Source organism: Hordeum vulgare, chromosome 5H (assembly GCF_904849725.1).
Source record: "Hordeum vulgare subsp. vulgare chromosome 5H, MorexV3_pseudomolecules_assembly, whole genome shotgun sequence".
In the NCBI taxonomy this organism is placed as follows: Eukaryota; Viridiplantae; Streptophyta; class Magnoliopsida; order Poales; family Poaceae; genus Hordeum; species Hordeum vulgare.
Window position 1 is genome coordinate 454,017,985 of NC_058522.1, and position 25,273 is coordinate 454,043,257.

The 25,273-nt window shown below is 46.0% G+C and overlaps 2 protein-coding genes and 1 pseudogene across 2 annotated transcripts; 2 read left to right on the forward strand and 1 right to left on the reverse strand.

Moving 5' to 3' along the window:
* Nucleotides 1-9,503: 9,503 nt before the first annotated feature.
* On the forward strand, nucleotides 9,504-13,664 carry LOC123396865 (annotated as a pseudogene).
* Nucleotides 13,665-14,267: 603 nt separating this feature from the next.
* Nucleotides 14,268-18,114, forward strand: LOC123398427 (60S ribosomal protein L5, mitochondrial-like). The gene is made up of 5 exons (XM_045092899.1): nucleotides 14,268-14,365; nucleotides 15,222-15,326; nucleotides 15,447-15,523; nucleotides 15,618-15,672; nucleotides 17,163-18,114. The coding sequence occupies exons 2-5, from the start codon at nucleotides 15,258-15,260 to the stop codon at nucleotides 17,760-17,762; spliced, it is 801 nt and encodes a 266-aa protein (XP_044948834.1). The 5' UTR covers nucleotides 14,268-14,365; nucleotides 15,222-15,257; the 3' UTR covers nucleotides 17,763-18,114.
* Nucleotides 18,115-19,452: 1,338 nt separating this feature from the next.
* Nucleotides 19,453-21,694, reverse strand: LOC123396866 (calcium-dependent protein kinase 5-like). The gene is made up of 4 exons (XM_045091657.1): nucleotides 21,560-21,694; nucleotides 20,715-20,939; nucleotides 19,611-19,688; nucleotides 19,453-19,464 (listed from the first exon to the last, which is right to left on the reverse strand). Exons 1-4 carry the CDS (start codon nucleotides 21,677-21,679, stop codon nucleotides 19,453-19,455), a joined length of 435 nt encoding a protein of 144 aa, XP_044947592.1. The 5' UTR covers nucleotides 21,680-21,694.
* Between the last annotated feature and the right edge of the window lie 3,579 nt (nucleotides 21,695-25,273).

The following is a 25,273-nucleotide window of genomic DNA, read 5'->3' on the forward strand; positions in this document are numbered from 1 at the left end:
GTGCTCTAAAGATATAAGTGAAGCACAAGAGCAAAAGTATCTAGCCCAAAAGATATAAGTGAAGCACTAGAGCAAAAGTATCTAGCTCAAAAGATATAAGTGAAGCACTATGAGCATTCTAGCAAAATCACGATGAGTGCATGTCTCTATCTCTCAAAAAGGTGTGCAGCAAGGATGATTGTGACACAACAAAAATAAAAGACTCCTAAGATACAAGACGCTCCAAGAAAAACACACATCATGTGGTGAATAAAAATATAGCTCCAAGTAAGGTTACCGATGGATTGAAGACGAAAGAGGAGATGCCTTCCCGGGGCATCCCCAAGCTTAGGCTTTTTCGTATCCTTGAATTTGGCTTGGGGTGCCTTGGGCATCCCCAAGCTTGAGATCTTTCCACTCCTTATCTCTTTGTCCATGAGAACATCACCCAAAACTTGAAAACTTCACAACACAAAACTTAAACAGAAACTTGTGATAGCATTAGTAAAAGAAAACAAACTACCACTTCTTTTGGTACTGTAGCAAACTTTAATTCTATCTATATTGATGATGGGATACTGTATTCTCACTTTTCCATGGCTAGTACCCCCCCCCCCCCCGATACTAACCATAGTTTCATCAAAACAAGCAACCAACTCAACAAAAACAGAATCTGTCAAAAACAGACCAGTCTGTAGCAATCTGTATACTTCGTATACTTCTGGTACCTCAAAAAATCTGAACAATTACCACGGTCTAGGAAAAAAGCATATCAATCATCAGCAAAAATAATCAACTCAAATGCTCTTTCTGGATAAAAATGAAAAATCATCTCGTGAGCGAAAAGTTTCTGTCTTTTTCCACCAAGATCAAACGACCATTACCAAGACTAGTCATAAAGGCTTTGCTTGACTCAAACACAAAAAGAAACACAAAAAACACAATCACAACAGAATTATGAAAGTGTGGACGCAACAAAACATAAAGAAAAAGATAAATTCATTGGGTTGCCTCCCAACAAGCGCTATTGTTTAACGCCCTTAGCTAGGCATAGAAGCGATATAATCACGTATCGTCGTCTTTGGTGCTCAAACCATAAGTGGCCCTCATCATGGATTCATAAGGCAATCTTATTTTATTTCTAGGAAAGTGTTCCATGCCCTTCCTGAAAGGAAATTGAAATCTAATATTCTCTTCCTTCAAATCGATGATAGCACCAATAGTCCTTAGGAAAGGTCTACCAAGAATAATAGGGCATGTAGGATTGCAATCAATGTCAAGCACAATGAAATCCACGGGTACATAGTTCCTATTTGCAATAATAAGAACATCATTGATCCTTCCGATGGGTTTCTTGATAGTAGAATCAGCAATATGCAAATTAAGAGAACACTCTTCAATCTCATTAAAACACAGAACATCACATAAAGACTTTGGAATTGCAGAAACACTAGCACCCAAATCACACAAAGCATTGCACTCATAGTTTTTTATTTTGATTTTGATGGTAGGTTCTCACTCATCATGAAGCTTTCTGGGGATAGAGACTTCCAATTCAAGTTTCTCTTCAAGAGCTTTTATCATAGCTTCGACGATATGATCGGTAAAGGCTTTGTTTTGGCTATAAGCGTGTGGAGAGTTTAACATGTATTGCATCAAAGAAATGCATTCAATCAAGTAGTAACTATCATAATTGAATTCCTTGAAATTCACGGTAGTAATTTCATTACTACTCAAAGTTTTAACGTCTTCTACTCCACTTTTAATACTTTTAGCATCAAGATAGATGGACTCCGAATCATTGGGGCACTTTTCAACCAAAGTGGATTCATATCCAGCCCCATAATCATTAGGTTTGACACAAGAAAACAAAGATTCAATGGGAGTCACACCAAGCACTTTAAGATCTTCGTGATTCTCATCACGAGAACACGCCTTTTTAAGCCATTCATATCTAGCACGAATTTGGGCGGTTCTTTCTTGGCTCTCAATCATGGAAACACGCATAGCTTTTAAAGTTTAATCCATGTTGATTTTGGGAGGAGCACATCTAACTTTCAAAGCATCAACATCACAAGAAATATTATCCACGTTCTTAGCCAAATCGTCAATTTTGAGTAGTTTTTCCTCTATGGACGCATTGAAAATCTTTTGAGAGTTGATGAACTCTTTGATATTACTCTCTAGATCAGACGGTAATCTATTGTAATTTCCATGAGTATTTTTGTAGGAGTTGCCAAAGTTATTAGAGGAGTTACTAGGAATAGGCCTAGGAACATAGTTTCCTCTAAAGGCATTGTTGTTGCCAAAGTTATTCCTACCAACAAAATTAACGTCCAAGCTAGCGTTGCTACTCTCAATCAAATAAGACAAAGGCATATCATTAGGATCCAAAGGAGCACTTCTACTAGCAACCAAATTCATTAACTCGTACATCTTAGCACTCAACGAGTTAATTTCTTCTATAGCGTGTACCTTCTTACTAGTAGGTGACCTTTCAGTGTGCCACTGAGAGTAGTTCGTCATGATGTTGTCTAAGAGCTTTGTGGCTTCCCCTAACGTGATTTCCATGAACGTTCCACCTGAGGCGGAGTCCAAGATATTTCTAGAAGCGAAATTCAAGCCAGCGTAAAAGATTTGAATAATCATCCAAAGACTCAAGCCATGAGCGGGACAATTTCTAATCATTAATTTCATTCTCTCCCAAGCTTGTGCAACATGTTCATGATCAAGTTGCTTGAAATTCATGATATCATTACAGAGAGAGATGATCTTAGCCGGTAGAAAATACTTGGATATGTAAGCATCTTTGCACTTATCCCAAGAATCGATACTATTTTTGGGCAAAGAAGAAAACCAAGTTTTCGCGCGATCTCGCAACGAGAAAGGAAAAAGCTTCAATTTAATCACGTCATTATCAACATCTTTTTTTCTTTTGCATATCGCAAAGCTCAATAAAGGTATTGAGATGGGATGCAGCATGTTCACTAGGAAGGCCAGAGAATTGCTCTTTCATAACAAGATTCAGCAAAGCGGCATTGATTTTGTGTGACTCCGCACTAGTGGCGGGAGCAATCGGAGTACTAATAAAATCATTATTATTAGTATTCAAGAAGTCACAAAGTTTGGTGTTTTCGCTCATGGTGACTTCAGCAAGCAAGCAAGCACACAAGCAAAAAGCAGGCGAGAAAAAGGGCGAAAGAAAAGGGCGAACGAGAAGGCGAAAGAAAAAAGGCAAATTGGTGAAGTGGGGAGAGGAAAACGAGAGGCAACTGGCAAACAAAGTAAATGCAAGAGATGAGTTTGCGAAACCTACTTGGATGAGTTCTTGACTTGATCTTCCTCCCCAGCAACGGCGCTAGAAATCCTTCTGCTACGGCAACAAAAGTCCTTCCTGGCAACGGCGCCAAAAATCCTTCTGCTATCCCACAAACAACAGCGCCAGAAGTTGACACGTTGACAGAGGCTGGGCTTGCGTTGGTTCTTCCCTTGAAGAGGAAAGGGTGATGCAGCACAGGAGCAGTAAGTATTTCCCTCAGTTTGAGAACCAAGGTATCGATCCAGAAGGAGGGTCTCGTCAAGTCCAGAGTACCTGCGCAAACACAAGCAAGCTTGCACCCAACGCTTCAAAGGGGTTGTCAATCCCTTCAAGATTGTTTGCAAAGTGAGATCTGAAAGCGGAAAGTGCAACAAAGTAAAAAGTGTAAGGCTGAAAATATGGTGTGGAGTAGACCCTGGGGGCCATAGTTTTCACTAGAGGCTTCTCTCAGAATAGCAAGTATTACGGTGGGTGAACAAATTATTGTCGAGCAATTGATAGAACCGCGCAAAGTCATGACGATATCTAAGGCAATGATCAAGCATATAGGCATCACGTTCGAGACAAGTAGACCGATACTTTCTGCATCTACTACTATTACTCCACACATCAACCGCTATCCAGCATGCATCTAGTGTACTGAGTTCATGACGAACAGGGTAACGCTTTAAGCAAGATGACATGATGTAGAGGGATAATCTCAAACCAATGATGAAAACCCCATCCTTTTACCCTTGATGGCAACAACATGATGCGTGCCTCGCTACCCCTTCTGTCACTGGGTGAGGTCACCGCATGGTATGAACCCAAAACCAAGCACTTCTCCCATTGCAAGAATCATAGATCTAGTTGGCCAGACAAAACCCACAATTTGAAGAGAATTACAAGGATATGAAATCATGCATAAGAGAGATCAGAAGAAACTCAAATAAGACTCATAGATAAACTGATCTTAAATCCACAATTCATCGGATCTCTACAAACACAACGCAAAAGAAGATTACATCGGATAGATCTCCATGAAGATCATGGAGAACTTTGTATTGAAGATCCAAGAGAGGGAAGAAGCCATCTAGTTACTAGCTATGGACCCGTAGGTCTATGGTGAACTACTCACGCATCATCGGAGAGGTCATGGTGTTAATGGAGAAGCCCTCCATGTCCGAATCCCCCCTCCGACAAGGCACCAGGACGTGCCCCAGATGGGATCTTGCGGAGACAGAAGCTTGCGGCGGCGGAAAAGCGATCGTGATGATCTCCTGATTTTTTCTGGAATTTATTCCAAAAAAAAAATCTTTTCGGGGATTTTCTTCCGTTTGGGCTCCATTTCAAAATCTCCTCTGAAAGGGGTCAAAAACATGGAAAAAACAGGAACTGGCGCTTGGCACTGAGTTAATAAGTTAGTCCCAAAAAATATATAAAAGACATACAAAACATCCAAAGTTTGACAAGATAATAGCATGAAACCATAAAAAATTATAGATACGTTGGAGACGTATCAGCGGCCAAGTCTCACGTTCGCGCGACCAAGATGGCTTACAATGACGCGGTCAATTCTCAGGACCGCGCAAGCAAGACGGCTTACAATGCCGCGGCCGATTCTCGAGTCCGTGCCAAATAGCCAAACAACTCTCGCACTCAACTCAACCTGGTGATGCAGTGCTCGCCTGTATGAGCGGCCCAACAGACGGACGCGAGTCGCCGCCCCCATGGTGTGGTTTACATCAACCCGCTGGTGCAGTGCTAGCTTGTACGAGCCGCCCAATATAAGGATGCAAGACGCCGCCCTCGCGGTCCGGACGACGTCAACATATCGGTGCGGTGCTCGCTTATACGAGCCGCCCAACAGATGCGTGCAAGCCGTCGTCCCTATGGTTTGTTTCTCCGTCAAACATATTGGTGCGGTGCTCACCTATACAGCCGCCCAACAGATGCATACAAGTCGCCTCTGCGGCCCGTCTCCCCCAACAATATTGGAGCAAAGCATATCAAAAGTAACAGGAGAGTTTGTCATGATGGAAACATCCCTGGTGAAGCTACAATTTGAGTCAGCCATCATCGAGCCGACAATTCAAAGCAAGCAACAAAAAGAAAAGGAAAATGTCCCTGAAGGAATCACCAGAGCCGGACTACCTGAGAATTAAGCACGAGTCAAAAGTCCATTATTCACCATCAACCCTATGTCGACTTATGTCCCAATCAAGTATGGAGATTCTCAAGCCGCCTCCTTGAGTCGACTTAAGACTCGAGGGCTACACAGACATGGCTTGACAGATCCAACCATGCTGAATAATTCAAGAACCCCGGGTCATTGCAGGGAAGATAACCCGGCCCCGAGGGCTATTGCCTCATTGGCGGGCATCTTAAAGTCGCCCAAGAGGATGAGTCGCCATGATGCGCCGTTCAAACATGGGTGCCCTGCTTCATTGACAGGCATTTTAAAGTCGCCCAAGAGGACGAGTCACCATGATGTGCCGTTCAAACATGGGTGCCCTCCTTCATTGGCAGGAATTTTAAAGTCGCCCAAGAGGACAAGTTGCCACGATGCGCAGTTCAAACATGGGCGCCCGACTTAATGGCAAGAATTCATGGTTAAACCCGCCTGTCTGCATGATGCTACTCCGAACCCTGTGTACTCCGTTTCATGATAAGTCAATCCATATGGACCCTGAACTTATCCGGGTTAAAACATCGATTGGTCGTGAGTGCCGGCTTTCAGAAAGCGAGGATACTCCATGTGCCATTAAGCCACCTTCTTGGTCAAACCTGTCTGTCTACATGATGCTACTCCGAACCCCATGTACTCTCGATATGTCAATCCAGTTGGACCCTGAACTATCCAGGTTAAAACATTGATTGGTCGTGAGTGCCGGCTTACAGAAAGCGAGGATATTCCATGGGCTATTAAGCCGCCTTCTTTGAAACTTGGTTAAACCTGCATGTCTGCATGATGCTACTCCGAACCCCGTGTACTCTCGATAAGTCATCCATTTGGCCCTGACTTTCAGGTTAAAACATCGATTGGTCGTGAATGCCGGCTTACAGAGAGCGAGGATAAACCGGTGACTATCAAGCTAGTTTCATTGAAGTAAGATTCAAGTCTCTCATAAACCAGTACTATTTTGTCATATACATGCATCATCTTGCATTGCATCATGCATCATACATACATATCATCATACATATCATGCCGGTCTTCAAACCGGGTCAAAGCATAAATTCTTGCAGGTGCAAATAAATCTTTGAATAGCCAATCTGGCTAGATTTTCATCATGGTTTATCATAACCAATGTTAAATGATTGGGGTTTTTAAGCCAGCTCGGAATAATTGACTATTGTCGAAGAGCCGCCCTATCACATATAATGCCGAGTCATCTAATTGACCGGCCCTTGGATTTCTTCAAACTTGCGCTCTGTAGTAAACTACAACACTTATGGATTTCTCAAACATATGGATTTATCAAGGATATATTTGTCGGGTTACATTGCAACCACGATCAAGGATTTCTTTTATCACAAAGGCATCATCAGCTCACAGAGTGGATATGATTTTATTCTACAATGGAAGCAATAGCCCCGAGTCGCTGCAGGCACACAACCCGGCACTTGGGGGCTACATTATTCAAATCAAGATTACATCAAAGTATGCAAGTCCCATGCCGCTCCAAGCATGCACCATGACACTTGGGGGCTAATGCAAACTGCTCTTTCAAATCATCACATCATCAATAGACCCGACTATTTCAAGGAGATAAGCCGGCCCTGGGGGCTACAGGTCGCTCTTTATTCAAGTATGGATTCAAGGAAGAACCGGCTCATCATTTTTATAATGACCCGTCACTTGGGGGCTACACTATTTAGATCATAATTTCTAAAGTCACAGGTTGCCGCAGGCAAGACAACCCGACACTTGGGGGCTTCAACACTAAGTTGTTTCATTGATCATGAGGTTCAAATTGAATACCCGACCCATCACACACTGATGACCCGATCCTTGGGGGCTACAGGTAATATGGATATATCAAAAAATTGAAGAGCATATTTCATTTCGTCATGGAGGTGAAGTATTGAGAGACCGGTTCAACATATTTTTATCTAGCTGAAGCATTGAAAGACCGTCTCAACATCACACGGATTTCTTTATCCCCAATAATTCGACATAGTCAATTGGAGTTCAGTTGTTTGACGGGGCACCACCAATAATGATGACCCGCCATTAGCAATCATGACCCGCCATTGTCAGTCATAACCCGCCGAAGCAAGAGAAGCCGGTTCAACATTGTGTGGATTTCTTATTCCCAAAATTTTCATCAAGCCAAAGCATTGGAGGCCGATTCAGTGGCATATGTATTTTATTATGGAGGACACATACTTGCAAAATGATTGAAGACAGTTCAAAGGACAAACCCGGGTTTTTGAAGGAGCCGCTTCAGTAAATCAAGCCGGACAAAGGAGCAAGCCGGTCCCTTAACATATTTATTATTCTTATTTCAGGAGCTTACCACGAATAAATTCAAGCTAATCTGGGGGCTAATGTCGGGGATATACCCCGCAGTGTAACCCGGCTTGAAGTATGACCCGCCAAGGACTTGGCGACTCATCGGCGATTGAGCAGTGACCTAGCGGGCGACTCATAGATTACCCCGTAGGCGACTCAGACAAATGACGAAGGCCCAAGACCGGCTTGCACCCTGGCATAAGGCGGCTCATAGGGAGGTCAAGAGGGCCGGCTCACAAGAGAAGGCCCAAGAAGAGGAGAGACTCCCTCACAAAGGAAACAAGACCCGAATTAGGATTCAAGAGAGACTAGTCCTATTCCTACTCCTAGTAGGACTCTACATGTAAACTTACCCCTTCCACCTATATAAGGAGGGGTAAGGCGCCCCAAGAGAGAAGAGTTAAGTTAGAAAAGATTCACAACTTAGGTCTAGACAAGACAAATCATGAGATAGACAGATTAGACACCCACGAGATTAGAGGTGGCGAGTCTGCACCCTTGTAATTGAGATCATCATCTTCATCAATGAAGCACAAGCATGACGTAGGCTTTTACCTCCATCGGAGGGGCCGAACCTGGGTAAACTCGCGTCTCTCGATTCCGACCAACCCCTCTCAAGCCGCCACATGGTTGCGATGGCCTCACACCTAAGTCCTTGCACGAGGACATCTGTCGTGACAAAACCACGACACTATGGGAGTGGCCGCTAGGGTTAGGTGGGCACGTATTTTGAGGGAGAGAGAGTGGCTGCTAAAAATGGCATGGGTCTATTTATAACAATGGGGGGCTAGGTTTAGCAGTTTTTCGCCCCGGTTTAAGTGGTTGTGTAGAGTGGCTAGCCGGAGATGAGAGGGAAAACGGGCAACCCGGCAACGAGTTTTAAAACACCGAAACACGTCCGATGAATAACCGAGGACGGTGCCGCTACGGTCGACCGTTCGGGTACCAAACGGACTCCGATTGCGATGAACACGGAGAGAACCGACAACTAATAACGGATGCAAGTTTGAAAACTGGCGGCAATGGGATGCCGATGCAATGCAGATGATGCGCATGATGCGACAATTAAAATAAACACACGGAAACCACAGACTAAAGGGGCAATCTTTTGGGGCATCGGTCTCGGGCTGTCACAAAAAGGCCCCCTCTCCCCCGGCCCAACTGGGCCAACCGGCCCACCGGCCCACCCCACACACTGTGGTATTTAACCCCATCCCAAACCCTAGCTAACCCTCACCCTCCCTCACTCCCTCCCACAGCCCCCACGAGCCCCCTCTCCCTCGCTCAGCCTCCCTCTCCCACTCGATCCAGGAGGGATCGAGCTGTGGAGGCCGACCCCGCCGTCGGCCGCCTCCCCCCGCGCACCACCACCACCACAGGCCAACCCCCTCCTCGCCAGCTCCTCCCTCGCCCCCGGCCACCACCACCACCACCAACTCTAATAATATAAAACACAAACATTAATAATTATACATGAGTAAAACATTGTTCAACGGCCGCACGACCCATAGTCCTTAATTAACATAATTAAAAAACAGATAAAATGCGCCTTCCCGCGCTGCTGCCGTGTCCGTCGCCGTCTTCAGGCGCCGCTGTTGTCGTTATCGTCGCCGGTGAGGTCGATGTACGGCGGCATCGTCCACAGGTGGGCGGACGACCCCTTGAAGGTTGGCGACGCTGGCGGCGGCCGGACGAGCACCCAGCCTCATGGTCGTGCGCCCCCTTCCCCTTGTCGTTGGTGTTCCATCACCCCATTGTTGCCGGCGGTCGGTGAGCTCGAGGGAGGGGGAGAAAGCTAGGGTTTGGTGTCGGTCCCGAGGAGGCACCAGGAGTAGAGTGGGCGCGTGCACTGTGCCGGTCCACGGCTTCCCCATAAAGAAGGACGGCGACCGCCCGCCTGATGAATGGATGATAGACGGGGCCTACCGGATGTGCGCAGTAAGGGAGGTAGCTGGCCGGCTGCCACGCGTCCCCGACACGGACGAGAAGAGGGCTCGAGCGCGTCCGCTCGCTGTTTGCGAGGACCCAAACCGGATAAGATGCGTCCATGACAACGCGCGCTGGGCCGTTGGCTTTGTCCGTTTTGCCTCAAATGGATAGAACTGAACCGGATTGGGTCGTGGGATGGAGTGGGCCTAAGGTAGGTGAGCTAGCAAACCAACCGTTTCCAAAATACCCCTGTTGCCAAAACCAGGTTGGCTCAGCCAACTCCCCCCAAACCCTTGGCCCCATTTCCCCATTTCCTTCTCGCTTCCTCACTCCCCCGGCGGCGCTAGGCAAGTGACCCGCCGGAGGAGCGGCCGGTGGAGGGAGAGGGCCGGCGCGCTGTTGACCCCGGCCCCCTGACGGAGCAGGGCACGGCGGCGCAACAGCGGGCGGGGGAGCGGGGCGACGCGGCGGCCAAGAAACGGCGGTGCCGCCGTTCCCGCGAGAAGAGGAGCTCCACGCCGTCCCTCCCGAAGGCCAGGCCAAATCCCCGCCGCCCGACCACCGTGATGGCCCCGCCCGCGCCGTGCGTCGCCGACGCCCCGGACGCGCTGCTCGAGGACATCTTCCTCCGCCTCCCGGCCGCCGCCGACCTCGCGCGCGCCTCGGCCGCCTGCCCCTCCTTCCGCCGCGTCATCGCCGGCCACGCCTTCCTGCGCCGCTACCGCGCCCTCCACACGCCGCCTCTCGTCGGCATCCTCCACGACCACATACCCTTCGTCCCGGCCCAGCCGCCGCACCCCTCCGCCGCCCCCGCCCGCTCCTTCGCCGGCTTCGATTTCTCCTGCTCCTCCTTCCTCCCCTCCGCCGCCGGCCGCACCTGGAGTTCGGTTGACTTCTTTGACGGGCGTGCCCTCATGGCCGGTGTCCCCGTCGGGAATGGAAGCGGCTTCAAGGTGTACCATGAATTTCTGACCAGGGACCTGGCCGTCCCGGAGACCTGAAAGCGCTGGTCCATATACAGGATCTCTTCGACATGGAGACTTTCCTTGCGCCCGGCGAGCATGCGGAGGACCCCTTGTCATTCAGGGTGATATGTTTGGTGCAATGCCGAAGCAATCTGCTGCTTCTGATCTTCTCCTCTTTGGATGGACAGTGGCATGTTCTTACTTATGACCAATGGGGTGTTTGTGCTACGCTTGCTTCATTTGTGAAGTCTGAGCCTGGGCTCTCCAGTCGTCAGTTTGTCCACGGATGCTTCTATTGGCGTTTGCATAAGCGGTGTGAGTTACTTGTGCTTAACTTGCGTGCAATGGAGTTCTCTGCTATCAAATCTAGACAACGGAGCGATAGTTTTGTTGTTGTTGAGGCGGCAAAAGGAATGCTCGGGATGCTCACTAAAGGTTATGGCAATGACCGATGTTGTCTCCAGTATTCCATTCTGACAAATAACCAATGGCACTTTGAGAAGGTCATCCCGTTGCCAGTAAAGTATGTGAGTCTGGTTGGTGTAGCCGGGGGATACCTGCTCGTATACGCGATGTACGACGCATCTTCACAGGAGAAGATGAAGTTTGGATTCTTTTCGGTGAACTTGAAGACATTGCAGGTTGAGCTGTTCGCTGCGCTTGGCACACACTCACCTAGACGACTATACGCTGGTTTCCCTCCATCATTGTGTGCGCCAACTATATGAAGCGGTGAGCGTGTGTTATGTACTCTTTGCTTAATTTTATTTAACTTGGTCACAGTGTTATACAACAAAGAAATAAGGTTCAGGCATTTACTATATGAGTTTGTCTAGTTGTTTGCATCATTTCCAATTGATTGTCGTCTCCAATATATTTCCAATTCCTTTATTTTTATATATGGCCTGCGTATAAGTAGAAATCATCATATTACAACAGCCCCGAGTTTCTGCTCCGAACAACAGTTTTCAAAGAAATGAGGTAGTTTGGGCAGTTTTTTTTTCTTGTTGTTATTGCAATCCACTGCAGGTTACTCCATAAATCACTAGTATAAAACACAGACAGTTCATCTAGTAGTCACACATATGAATGTAGATTGCCTTGGTCAATCCAGTGGAACTATTAATTTGGGTTGTATGTCTATTGTTCTGCTGTTGAAAACTGCTGTTATGTTCAGCTGATCTGGACAGTAACTTTATTCTTACAGAGAAAAATATTACCAAGACATAAAACAAAACAGAACAAAAGTTGTACATGTATGCACCACTTAGATTTTACTTTTGCCTCGTCAGAATTTATTTAAGCAGGTTTCTCAGTTGTAAATGTATCCTTTCTTCATCTACGCCTTTTTAGCTTCATTATTGCTCTGCATCTGCCTCTTGAAGCTCCTCCACTCTTGCATCTGCCATAACCTTGTTTTCATTATCATAGGCATGAGGATATTATATTTATTATTACTTTCAACTGATCTGGATAAGTTACTTTATTCTCATAAGAAAACATATTACCAAGACATAAAACACAAAAGTTTTACCATTGAGCTTTTGCTTTTGTTTTCCTGATCAGAATGTATTTGATCCGTATCATATCCTTTCTTCATCTGCACCCTTTTTAGCCTCATCATTGTTTCCTCTGCATCTGCATCTTGCATCTGACACAACCTTGTTTCCCTTCTGAATATTTTTGTTGAATGGAAACCTCAGCATAGTGCATTCATATCGTGTGAACTCTGGGTTGCATAATCAAATGCACACATAGAAATTTCAGCTTGTGTCTTCATGCCATTTGCTCATGAGGATGCTTGCAAAGTAGTACATATTTGAAGGCTTATCCCTGGTTGGTAGGTTCTTTTCAGGTAATACACATCATTACTGTGCAATGTGATAGGTACCTTCTTGATAATATCCAATGTCGACTTAATGCGTCACATGCTGCAGCTGATATATTTGCTCATATAGAAAGCTCATGTTGTTTCATCTGTCCACAGATGCTGATTCTGTGTCGAAAAAGGAGTTGGTTCCTCGGACCATGTTGTGATCTAGGAAGAGAAGGTGACGGGTGGATCAAATGCATTCGCTTGTTCAATGCTTGGTACAGCTCCCGTCGTATAGAAAAGCTCGCACGCTGATTGGATGTATATATCCGCTTGTCCATGGCTGATCCCATATTGTAAGCCGTGATTTCTGCCTGTGTGCTATTCTTAGGGTACGATTTCTTTTTCCAGTTGCAGCATTTTAAGTGTGTTCTAGCTTCTGAACTCTTAGGTACTGATGACTATGTACAAGCTGGTGAATCTCTGAACATTTTTATTACTGCAATGTTCAAGTCACAATGGAATGGGTGTGGGTAGTCTCTCCCTGGAGCATCTCCAACAGTTGACCAAAAAAGTTGAAGACCAAATTTTAGGTGTGAAGAGAGAAGGTTTTTGGTCTCCATAAAATTTCCTGCTTTTCGAGCTGACCAAAAGGTGAAAGAAGATGTCAATTTCGCCTCATATTTCATGGCAACTTACAATTCAATGTAAAATTATCTATTTTGACTATTAATATTCACAACTACATCATATTCAATAGAAGCAGAATAAAAAAATAAATCAACTTTGTGGCAATTCGATGAACACATTGGGTGCCTTGGGCTCACTTTTGCTGAACACGTTGGGTGCGTTGGGCTCACTTTTGGCCAGTGGAGTGCAACGTCGACGGAAGAAGCACCGGGTGGCAAGGAATGGTGACGTGAGGGAGACCGGAGGTCAAGGTGTGGCATCCTCGGAGGGGTGGCCGGAGGCGATTCTCGTTCGCTCTGGGAACCTTGTAAATCTGATATTTCTTGTTTCACAGGGTCAGCAGTTTGGCCCGGCGCACCATTTTATTTTGTGACAAGAAAATTTGGTCCCCTTGTAGACTGGTTTGTTATTGGAGGCTTGGAGACTTTTTCGATCCTAAAAACAAAAAAAATAACAGTTGTTTTGTTGTCACAACTATGATTTTCTTGTATGCCGTTGGTCGTTGGAGATGCTCGATCTTAAGGTGGCAGATTGACCGAAAACATAAGGTTATGATGTACTCCCTCCGTTTTAAAATATAAGACTTTTTAAAGATTACAATAGGAGACTACATACGGAGCAAAATGAGTGAATCTACATTCTAAAATATGTCCGTGTACATCCGTATGTAGTTTATAGTGCAATATCTAAAATGTCTTATATTTAGGAACGGAGGAAGTATAAACTATCCACATCATTAATACAAAGATAAAAAAATATATTTTTCTCAGGCCATATTTGGGGGGAGGTTGGGTCGTAGTGAAAGAAATTTGAATTGCGAAAGACGTGTGAATTCTAGCCAGGCACATACATATCTCCGCAGATGATAAAAAAAATGAAGTTGAATTGCCTGGAAAGAATGAAGGGAAATGATTTTGATAATTTTAAGCCGTGTAAGTTGCTAGTAGCCCTTAGGATTTTGAGAGAAACCGGACTTGACGAATTGCGTGTGTTTTCGAGGGGAAGAGGGAAAAGGAAGCCCAGCAGAGCCCGCCGTTGTTGGGCTGGCCCAGCCGCCCCTTGCGACCCTGTGACACGACGACGACACCCATTGTCTTCTCGCCGCCCCCACTCCCACTCCCAGATCACGCCGCCGCCGCCGCACGGGTCTGGTGGCCATCGCCGCCGCAGAGGTCAGCGCCCCCACTCTTCCCCGTCTACCGGCGCGCCCCCATTCCTTCTCCCCCTCCCCCACGTAGCTCACCTTCTCCCCCTCTCCCTCTGACTGCCGCCGGATGCTGCTCCACCGTCGCCCCTTCCCCTCCCCCGGTTGCCCAATACCGGCCCCAACTCTCCTCATCCCACGTTTCTCCCCTCAATGTGCTCCATGGTCTGTCCGTGCATTTCTGAGCTGATTAGGGGCTTCTTTTCATCTGGAAGCTGCCGCTGCTGCCAACTACTGTACTTTTACTTGGATTACAAATGATGACCCATTGCCCTTCTGATGCGCCTATTTGGCCCATGGTTCCTTTTTACAAATGTTCTTGCATAGTTGCATATATATGGTCCCATGATAAAACTGGTTGCGTGCAGTTGATGTTCATAAATAAATGAATGAGGGAGTAGTTTGTTAGAGATTCAAGTGTGTCGGAGGTGCAAGCATGTTTATATCTCTTAAATGATGGTGTTTTTACTGTTGGGCTAGGCTCATTTATCTGAATGCCATCATTTATAAACAGTTTAGGCAACAGTCGGTGTCTAGATTTATATACGTCACCAAGAAAACCGCAAATGCTAACACTGCGAGCTGCAGGCTTGGTTGCTGTTCCGTGTACATACATGACCATGGTAGTTAAATGGTTAGGATTTCTGATCAGCTACGGTCAGATGCTCGAGAGACACGAATCGCCGCAACCAGCTTAGGATGAGCAACGCCCCATTTTTTAACTTGTCTACCTTGTTCATGACTGAAAGCTGTTGCAATACCCATTCCAACCCGCAAGGTCCACGGGGCTCCTCATCACTTTCTCCTCCTCTCTGTCTCCACAGGTCGCTGCCGCCGAGAAAGCTTAAGCGCAAGCAGCCATGTCCATCAGATCTCTCATCGCCGCGTCCAGGTCCGGCCATGCACTCGCCTCTGCCACCATCTCTCAGGTCAGGCGCCCCTCCCCCGCGTTTCTTTCACCTCTTTCTTTACAACTGAAGGTGGACACTGATTCACAACATCTTTCAACTGATCTGATGTGTTTTACTGCGTGTGGTCTGATTGATCAGGCGGCCTCCAGGGCGCACCAGCACGCTGGCGTGCCTCATCTGCTTTCGAGGCTTGCACCACTCGCCCGCGCCTTCAGGTACATCTCTTGTTACCATCTCCAGTCTCTGATGCCAGCCTCACTCTTCCTTGCACAAAGAGCTTAATGAGTTGTTCGTTCCATATGTGTGCAGCTCAAGCCCTGCAGCAGATGATGCCGCTTCAGGTGTCCCTGTCATGGAAGAGCAGGTGTGTTACTCCCCTCCCTGAATCTCTCATGTTCTGCTAATTGTGTGTGAGTGTAGGGTCCATTTGCATATGAGTAGCAGCTAGCAGAATACACGTGCTTTGCTGGGCCGGCAAGTGAGGCCCTGGCTGATGTTTTGTTTAGAACCACTTCAAAATGTTGCTTTAATACTATAATATGTGTATAATTAGCTGATATCTCCATATGGAGATAGTTTAGTACAGAGAGAAAATAATACCTCTTTTTCTTGGTCCGGGTAAATGCGAGTACATTAGATAATTAAAACCGAGGAATTAGAATAGCACCAGAAAACCAGAATGCTATTGCCAAGGGGAGATTCTGGGTCTATTCTATCCTGGCGATACATTGCATTTGTTAAATTGAACCACACACCATAATGTGTTAAATTGTACTGCGCTACTTTATGTGTATATATAAAGAACTATCCATGAATACATGCATTCTGATCTTGGTAGACATTATATGCCTTGTACTTCACCAAAAACAGAGCACAACAAACAAGGACTGGGTATTCATGCACGTAGTGGACTGTCTTTCGAGACAGTATACCACCATCACAACTGGATTAGCATATGCCTTACAGCAGAGAAATTTTGCACCGATTCTTTATCGCTAGGGCAGTATCAACGTTCATATCGTTGGATCCTGCATCCAATAAAAACAGGGAAGAGTGTCAAAAGAGAATAACATGCTATGCGTGCTAACTGACAGTCTGAATTCTTGCACGTGCCAGATGACTGGCCTGGATAAAAGAAGGGTTTAAAAGTGATGGTAGAGAAAAGGGAGTAGAAATAGTTCAGTTGATTCAGTGATCATGTATTATAGTTGGTTTCCGTATCTTTAGCGGTTAGAGGTGACTTTTCCATCAAGTTAATGTAAAATGGAACTGACATCCAAGTACTAAACTAATTTAGGTCAAGCATGATTGAAACCAGATGTGCTGTATATAACTACATATATAGATTAACAGCAGGAGTTTAAACATTTTCTTGGCCAAAACTTTTGCATAAGATTGTAAATAGAAAATAAATATGAAAACTCGAACTAAATTCTGCTCGATAGAAACATGCTTCTACTGGTTGCCCATATTGTATCTATTGAATCTCATATGGACGGTCTGCTAGTTTAGGAAACAGCAGACATTCTGTGGAAAATATCATGTAGAGATGAGGATATCTGAAGAATTGAGCAGAGATCAGAAAATATAATATGTGGTGACACATGTCATCAACATATATTCTTCATCTATAACCTGCATGCAGATTTAACTAAAACTTTTTGTACAAGTATTTAAATGGGGAAGCATAAGAGAAAAATGTAAGAGGGTTATGCAGTGATGAAGTGCAGTTAATCATGTGATGTTCAATTGATCTAATATTGTGATTTGCTGATGATGATGACAACTTCAATTGTAGTGGATTAGTAGTGATGCTTCTGGTAGAAATTGCTAATAAATAATCTGTTTGTGCAGAAACGGCGGGTGGGCAAAAAGGCCAAGGGCTCGAAAAGCGGAAAAGCCATGATGTTCCCACTCCATTTCCACTACGAAGATGTGTTGCGTGAGGATCTGTTGCTCAAACTGAACCACACCAACACCATGGAGGTCCCTGGGTTGTTTGAGATCAGACTGGTGCCCAAGTCTACCACCGGTGCCAAAATCCAGTTTGGGAAACTGGCCATGGAGATTCTGTGCGGCCAGAGATGCATACAGGCGGAGCTGCCCGCCCATCTGAAAGGGAAGGCGACCAATGCATACCTGGGGTCCCAGAAAGACGCCGTGTCCCTTAGGCAGAGCATCATCCGTGGGCACGGGATGTACAACTTCCTGGTCAGGGTCCTGACAGTGATGTCGATGCTGGATTCCAAGGTGGCGTTCGAGCAGGGGAACTGCGTCAAGTTCTTCATGGCGACGGAGTTCTGTGAGTTCTCCCCGGAGATAGAGGACCATTTCGAGATCTTCGAGACCATTGGAGGGTTCAACGTGACCATCGTCACCACGGCCTGCTCGAAGGAGGAGACCTCGCTGCTGTGGAGCGGCTTCTTGCTCAAGGATGAAGGTGAGATCAGCTAAGTCCGATGCTTGAGTGAGATCACGTGCGTCGCGCTAAAGACGAAATGAGATGGAAGCTTCTACCGTCTTATGATCCGATCTTTTCTAGCTAGAGTCGATGACCAGCTTTTCATTATGGAGCAATCTTGTTGGTGGATGGAACTGAGTTCCTCCTGTTGTGTTTATCTTTAGAAGAGGCTCGTTTTTCTTCGGTATGCAGACATTCTCGGTTTCTACGGTGGCAAAAAATTAAATATGGTGATTCATCCTAGTTGTATGCTTGTAGGCTGTGTGGTCAACCTCTTCGCGTGAAGATTATTAAATAATAATGCAGTTGATTCAACCTGCCAGAAATATATGGCTAATTTTATAACTGTAGCAACCTTAGATCAATGTGCATCTAGATTTTTCCTCATTATTTTGGTCGCGTACTGTCATGTGGCACATTGGTCTCCATTCTGATTTTTGATAAATTTTGTCACCCATTCCCACCTTGGAATGTAAGCAAAGAATCCTGTCTTGGGGAGAATCCTTCCTCATTGCCCATGGAAATAAAAGGGCTTTAGAACTACTTTCTCTGTACCAAAATAATTATAGTTGGGGAGAACTAGTTTAGTTGTTTGCTGATCCCAACAAAAATAATTGTAGTTGGAGACTAACTAGTTTATTTCTTCCCAACTACATTTGGTACAGAGGAAGTAGATTAAAAAAAGTCTCTTTACGTTGAAATTTGAATGTTGTTTGCTGATCCACATGAGACCTGATGTTCCAGATATTTTTTGCATACCAATGGACGCCGTGTTGGTGATTCACATGCGACCTGATGGTCCAAGATATGCATACGACCGTGTGCAAAACGAGCTTTCCACTAGTGCTGGTGTTACCGTCAGCGGCGGAGCTATGTGTGCCAAACGAACTGTGAAGATATCTTTTTTTTTGTGTGTGAAAGAACGATTAGGAAAAGTAGGGTCTTTTGCCCCCCGCGAAAAGGCATGTTTAGGCCTTCCGTAATGGTAGTATCTTGGCACAATATCATAGGCAAAATGCTGACGTGGCACTATATTTATTAAGGAAAGAGGAGGTTGTTGTATCTTATTTAGGATACGGCTCTTGCATGGTATCATAGGCAAAATAACTTGTTAGACCAATCACATATTAGTATGAGGCCAAAATCATTAAATACATGCTTACTAAGATACGACACTTAACATACAATACATTAGGATGGCTGTATCTAACGATCGTATACTACTTAGGATACCGCGCTAAGAGACAATGCATTACGGAAGGCCTTAGAAGAGGAACGAAGCCTAGGCTGCTCTGTCTGGTTACTTGAGGTTCACGGACTTTTTGGTGTAGGGACTAAAAAAAAATCCCTTTTAGTCCCATGGGAAAGAAACAGGAGGAATTTTTAGGGACTAAAATGGGGTAGTTGGGACTAAAGAAAGAAGTCACTATGGGAGGGACTTTTTGTGACTTTTTTGACACTTTTTCCAACAGTGTCCCTACTTTTAGCATGTCATTTAATGACTTCTAGTATATTACTAGGGATAACATGGTCTTTTTGCATGTCATTTAATGACCTCTAGTCCATGTTTAGTCCTTAGAAAAAAAACGGATAGGGACTAGAGACTTTTTAGTTGTGACTAAAAAAAGTCCTAGGACTTTTTTAAAAAACAGGGCCTTAATTGATGTAACCAAAGGCAAGGCGTTATCGATTTCCCTAACATTCCCAATCACCAAAATAATGGCGGAATTTGAATCAATAAAATCCATCCTTTATATATTTTTTTAGAAAAATGACGGAATGAACAGACCATACGACCTGTTCGGTTCGGTATTGGTTTGCAGTTCCGCAACCAAACGCACATGCCTAGCACGCGCTGTTTCTTCCATATTGCCCTTGGTCATCATGTCAACAAATTCTCCATAGTCAATGCGGCCATCCTGACAAAACAAATCAAAATTAGGACAAGAAAGTCAATGCGGCCATCCTGACAAAAGAAAACAAAATTAGGACAAGAAAGTCAATGCGGCCATCCCGACAAAAGAAATCAAAATTAGGACAAGAAAGTCTTGCAACTAACTCATTTTGTTACTAAGAGCATCTACAACCGCAACCTGCAAATCCGGCCCCTTAAACCCGCCCGGTCGCAAGCGCCCGCAGACGCTGACCGGTCATCTTTCAAAATTTCACTTGCATAGCCATGTCACTCATTTTCCCCTACATATACGTCTGGCCACGTGCATGTGATTGATGGAGGTAAAGTAAGAGAAAGAAAAGAAAATAAACAAAGAGAAAAAGGTTGGCCAAATCCTACGTGACGGATGCAGGACCACTAACCGGATACGCCCTGGCGCACCTCATACTCCCTATATATGAGGGCAATGTGTTGGATAGCCTGGGCATTTAAGGAGACTATGAAGGGTCCGGTTGGGTTAATTTTTTTCCTTCTCTCTCTTGTCCGATCAATGGTCCCTGCGTCCACCCGGTCAAATATGAGGAGTCCGGCTGTAGATGCTCTGACTGGACCATAAGCATTCATTAATAAGCGACAAATGAGATCTGTTGGTTGATGAGGACAGTCTCTCGGGGCCAAACTATTTTCTGGAGCAGCACCATTCAACTTCCAAAAATAAATCCGTAAACCTTGCTTGCTTAAATAGAGTGCATAGCTTCAAGGACAGCATAATATGTTTCCAAACCCAGAAAGTTTTTTGATCATAATTGCAAGTATCTGGTTTTAAAACCTAGGTGGTTGAGGGACTATATTCCTCTTCCAAAGACTGAAACCTCGGTATAAGTTATTTGTTGTCTAGACTAAACTACTGAACAAGCTCTATTGCATCGCACTGAATACTGATTGTGCATATACCAGCTAGGAAGACAGTAATAGACTAATAGGTAACCAAGACATGTACCATATCTATAGATATATAAATATAAATAAATAGAATTAGCACCACACTTACGTTGTCCTGGTCAGCTTCTTTAATGACATCATCAAGAAAAGCATCTGGCATGTTATGCTCTTGCCAAGCTTGCTGCAGATCATCCACCGTGATGTAAGAATTTCCGTCTTTGTCAAAATATGAAAAGGCTGCCACTAGATGTTCCTCACGCTCCAGTTTATTCAGATGCAATGTTGCAGCGATGAACTCCATATAGTCAATGGTCCCACTGTTGTCCACATCCGCCTAATGAACCAAATGGTACAAAAGGGGCATGTAAGTTTCTTCCTTTACCATGTAACCAAAATGCTTACAAAGCCTCCGGCAAGCCCAAGCTGAACTTATCAGCCAGCAGAGTAAATTTCTGCAGACTTGCTACACTAGTCAATTAAGAAATAACTTCCACATATATGCATCTGCTGGTGCATGAGAACAAATTCTTATGAGACATCAAATGCACGGTGCTTTTAAAAAGAATCAATATTTGATAATACCATTTGCTATCAGAAATCCAGTTTTGCATACCAGAAGTACAATTCTGTACCCCTATTTGCAACATAACATGCAGAAGGAATGATGTAAGGTAACATGACGTCTACTCCATGCTTCCTAATTATATAGGCCCTAAAGAAAACCGCCAACAAAAAGATGCAACTGTAAGAAGAAGAAAAGCTTGCGTATTAAGCGGCCTAGTTCCCAACTTTCCTCATAATCTTGTAATAAATGAGCTGGCCGGAGGCAACCCAAGTTTCCTAAGAGACTTTAAAAGCTTCTACTTCACAGGGATTTAAACTTATGGCAACTTAAGGTACAAGATGATTTAAGATTAAGAAATCCAAGCTAGCATTAGGTTTTGGATAACTCACTGCTTCCATAAGATCACGAATCTCAGTATCCTTTAATGTGGAGCCGTATCTTCTCAAGCCTTCTTTGAGCTCATCATATGTGATTGCACCACTGTTATCGGTGTCCATAGTCTGGAACATTTCCTTCAACCCTGCAATTTCCTCCTATGAGAGGCTCTCAGCTGTTACCTGATAGAGTAAACACCAAAAGTCGGTTAATGCAAAACTCAGTATCCTTTGTACAGTTTGTTTCAAAACTCAATACAGTTTGTTTTGATAGCTCCCTCATGTCATACAAGGGAAGAATGAAAAAACATATCATCAGGTATATCACTCCTATTACTGCTAGACAATGTGAATCCAGTCAGGTAAGCACTTTGATCAATAGGTAACAGGCTGACAGCTCAAAAAATCATAGGATAGACAAAGTACTACTCCCTCCGTTCCAAAATAAGTGTCTTAACTTTGCATTAGCTCTAGTACAAAGTTGTACTAAGTTTAAGATAGTTATTTTGAGATGGAGGAAGTATTTCGCATAGAATTAAATAGAGATCATTCAGAGAATCAACGACTTGCAAAGAATGCGTGTGCAAAGAAGTTATGGCAGAGAGGACTAGAGTCTCTTGAATAGCCAAACATCAAAAATAGCCTCCTTATCTATACCTAATAATAAAACGGCTATTGCTTCCGTCGGAAAACCCACCGCGGTATTTTTATAAAAAAGTCCCTGTAATTTTTGTTATTCATCCCACGCTCCATCATTTATCTGCAATGCAAAAGGAAAAAACGATTCACTACAAAAATTATACCCGTACGCATCGCCTCCTCCCGTCGACCCTGGGCCACCCTGGCATGTGCACAGGCCGCCGCCACACCACTCGCCGCCGCGGCTGACCTCAACCGCCACCGCTACCGATCTCAACCCACCCGCCTCAGCGGCTGTACCTCTCCCCGCTCACTGCCCCCGTTGCGGCGCTCGAGCGCATCGCGTCGACCCTGGTCCACCCTTACCTGTGCCCAGGCCGCTGCCACACCACTCGCTGCCGCGGCCGAACTCAACCACCACTGTTGTTGATCTCAACCCACCCGCCTCCGCGGCCGTACCTCTGCCCGCTTGCTGCCCCCGTTTCGGCGCTCGAGCACATCGCGTCGACCCTGGTCCACCCTGGCCTGTGCCCAGGCCGCTGCCACACCACTCGCCGCAGCGGCCGACCTCAACCGCCACCGCTGCCGATCTCAACCCACCCGCCTCTGCGGCCGTACCTCTCCCCGCTCACTGCCCTCGTTGCAGCGCTCGAGCGCATCGCGTCGACCCTGGTCCACCCTCGCGTGTGCCCAGGCCGCTGTCACACCACTCGCCGCCGCGACCGACCTCAACCACCACTGTTGTCGATCTCAACCCACCCGCCTCCGCGGTCGTACCTCTGCCCGCTTGCTGCCCCCGTTTCGGCGCTCGAGCACAGCTTCTGGATCAAATCAATGCGACAACTACAGTGACTGGGGATGATGCGTGTGCTGACGACGCGGCGGAGCAAAGTACTTGCAGGTGGAGGCGGGCCTCCATGGCTCACACGGGGAACTCCGAGGTTATGGCGCGCCAACAACGACTCCTTATGGCTAGATAGAGGCGCCTAACCCTTGCTCCCCTCATCGTATTCCCTCCTCCGGCAGGAACTCATCATCTGGTGAGATCCCCTCCCCATGCCTCCAACCGTGTGCCAAGCACCGGCAAGAAATTTTGTTTTGTGGGGATTTGTTTGCTGATGAATGAATGTATTGAATGTAAGATTGTATTGTTGTAGAGACAGAGAATGGAACACCACCTTGAGTTTGTTATCTGATCCCACATTCTCTACCCCATGAGTGAAATAAGATAACAGTCCATTGATCAATTCACGTAGCCTCTTGGTTTTGCTTTGCTTGTCCCGCTCAATATCACATCATGGTGGAATTAACAATGGATGGGTTGATTTCTTAACAAAATAGGATAGGACTAACTACATTAGTTAGTTAGCTTATTATTTTAATAAATCAAAATGATTATAAAAAGATTAAAAGCGTGTGGTATTTTTTCTCCCGTTGCAACGCACGGGCCCTTTTGCTATAATAATAAAGCAGCTATTGCTTCCGTCGGAAAACCCACTGCGACATTTTTATAGAAAAGCTCATGTAATTTTTGTTATTCAACCCGCGCTTCATCATTTATCTGCAACGCAAAAGGAAAAAACGATTCGCTGCAAAAATTATACCCGTACGCATCGCCTCCTCCCGTCGATCCTGGGCCACCCACGCCTGTGCCTAGGCCGCCACACCACTCGCCGTCGCGGCCGACCTCAATCGCCACCGCTGTCGATCTCAACCCACCCGCCTCCGCGGCCGTACCTCTCCCCGCTCACTGCCTCTGTTGCGGCGCTCGAGCGCATCGCGTCGACCCTGGTCCACCCTGGCCTGTGCCCAGGCCGCTGCCACGTCACTCGCCGCCGCGGCCGACCTCAACCACCACTGTTGTCGATCTCAACCCACCCGCCTCCGCGGCCGTACGTCTGCCCGCTTGCTGCCCCCGTTTCGACGCTCGAGCACAGCTTCTGGATCAAATCAATGCGACAGCTACAGTGACTGGGGATGATGCGTCTGCTCGATGCAGAACGGCGGCGGCGCGCAGATAAGGCGCGGCGGAGCGAAGTACTTGCAGGTGGAGGCGGGCCTCCATGGCTCACACGGGGAACTCCGAGGTTATGGCGCGGCAATGGCGACTCCTTATGGCCAGATAGAGGCGCCTAACCCTTGCTCCCCTCATCGTATCCCCTCCTCCGGCAGGAACTCATCATCTGGTGAGATCCCCTCCCCATGCCTCCAACCGTGTGCCAAGCACCGGCAAGAAATTTTGTTTTGTGGAGATTTGTTTGCTGATGAATGAATGTATTGAATGTAAGATTGTATTGTTGTAGAGACAGAGAATGGAACACCACCTTCAGTTTGTCATCTGATCCCACATTCTCTACTCTAGGAGTGAAATAAGATAACAGTCCATTGATCAATTCACGTAGCCTCTTGGTTTTGCTTTGCTTGTCCCGCTCAATATCACATCATGGTGGAATTAACAATGGATGGGTTGATTTCTCAACAAAATAGGATCGGACTGACTACATTAGTTAGTTAGCTTATTATTTTAATAAATCAAAATGATTATAAAAAGATTAAAAGCGTGTGGTATTTTTTCTCCCGTTGCAACGCACGGGCCCTTTTGCTATAATAATAAAGCGTCTATTGCTTCCGTCGGAAAACCCACCGCGGCATTTTTATAAAAAAAGCCCGTGTAATTTTTGTTATTCAACCCATGCTCCATCATTTATCTGCAACGCAAAAGGAAAAAATGATTCGCTGCAAAAATTATACCCGTACGCATCGCCTCCTCCCGTCGATCCTGGGCCACCCTGGCCTGTGCCCAGGCCGCCACACCACTCGCCGCTGCGGCCGACCTCAACCGCCACCGCTGTCGATTTCAACCCACCCGCCTCCGCGGTTGTACCTCTCCCCGCTCACTGCCTCTGTTGCGGCGCTCGAGCGCATCGCGTCGACCCTGGTCCACCCTGGCCTGTGCCCAGGCCGCTGCCACATCACTCGCCGCCGCGGCCGACCTCAACCACTACTGTTGTCGATCTCAACCCACCCGCCTCCGCGGCCGTACCTCTGTCCGCTTGCTGCCCCCGTTTCGGCGCTCGAGCACAGCTTCTG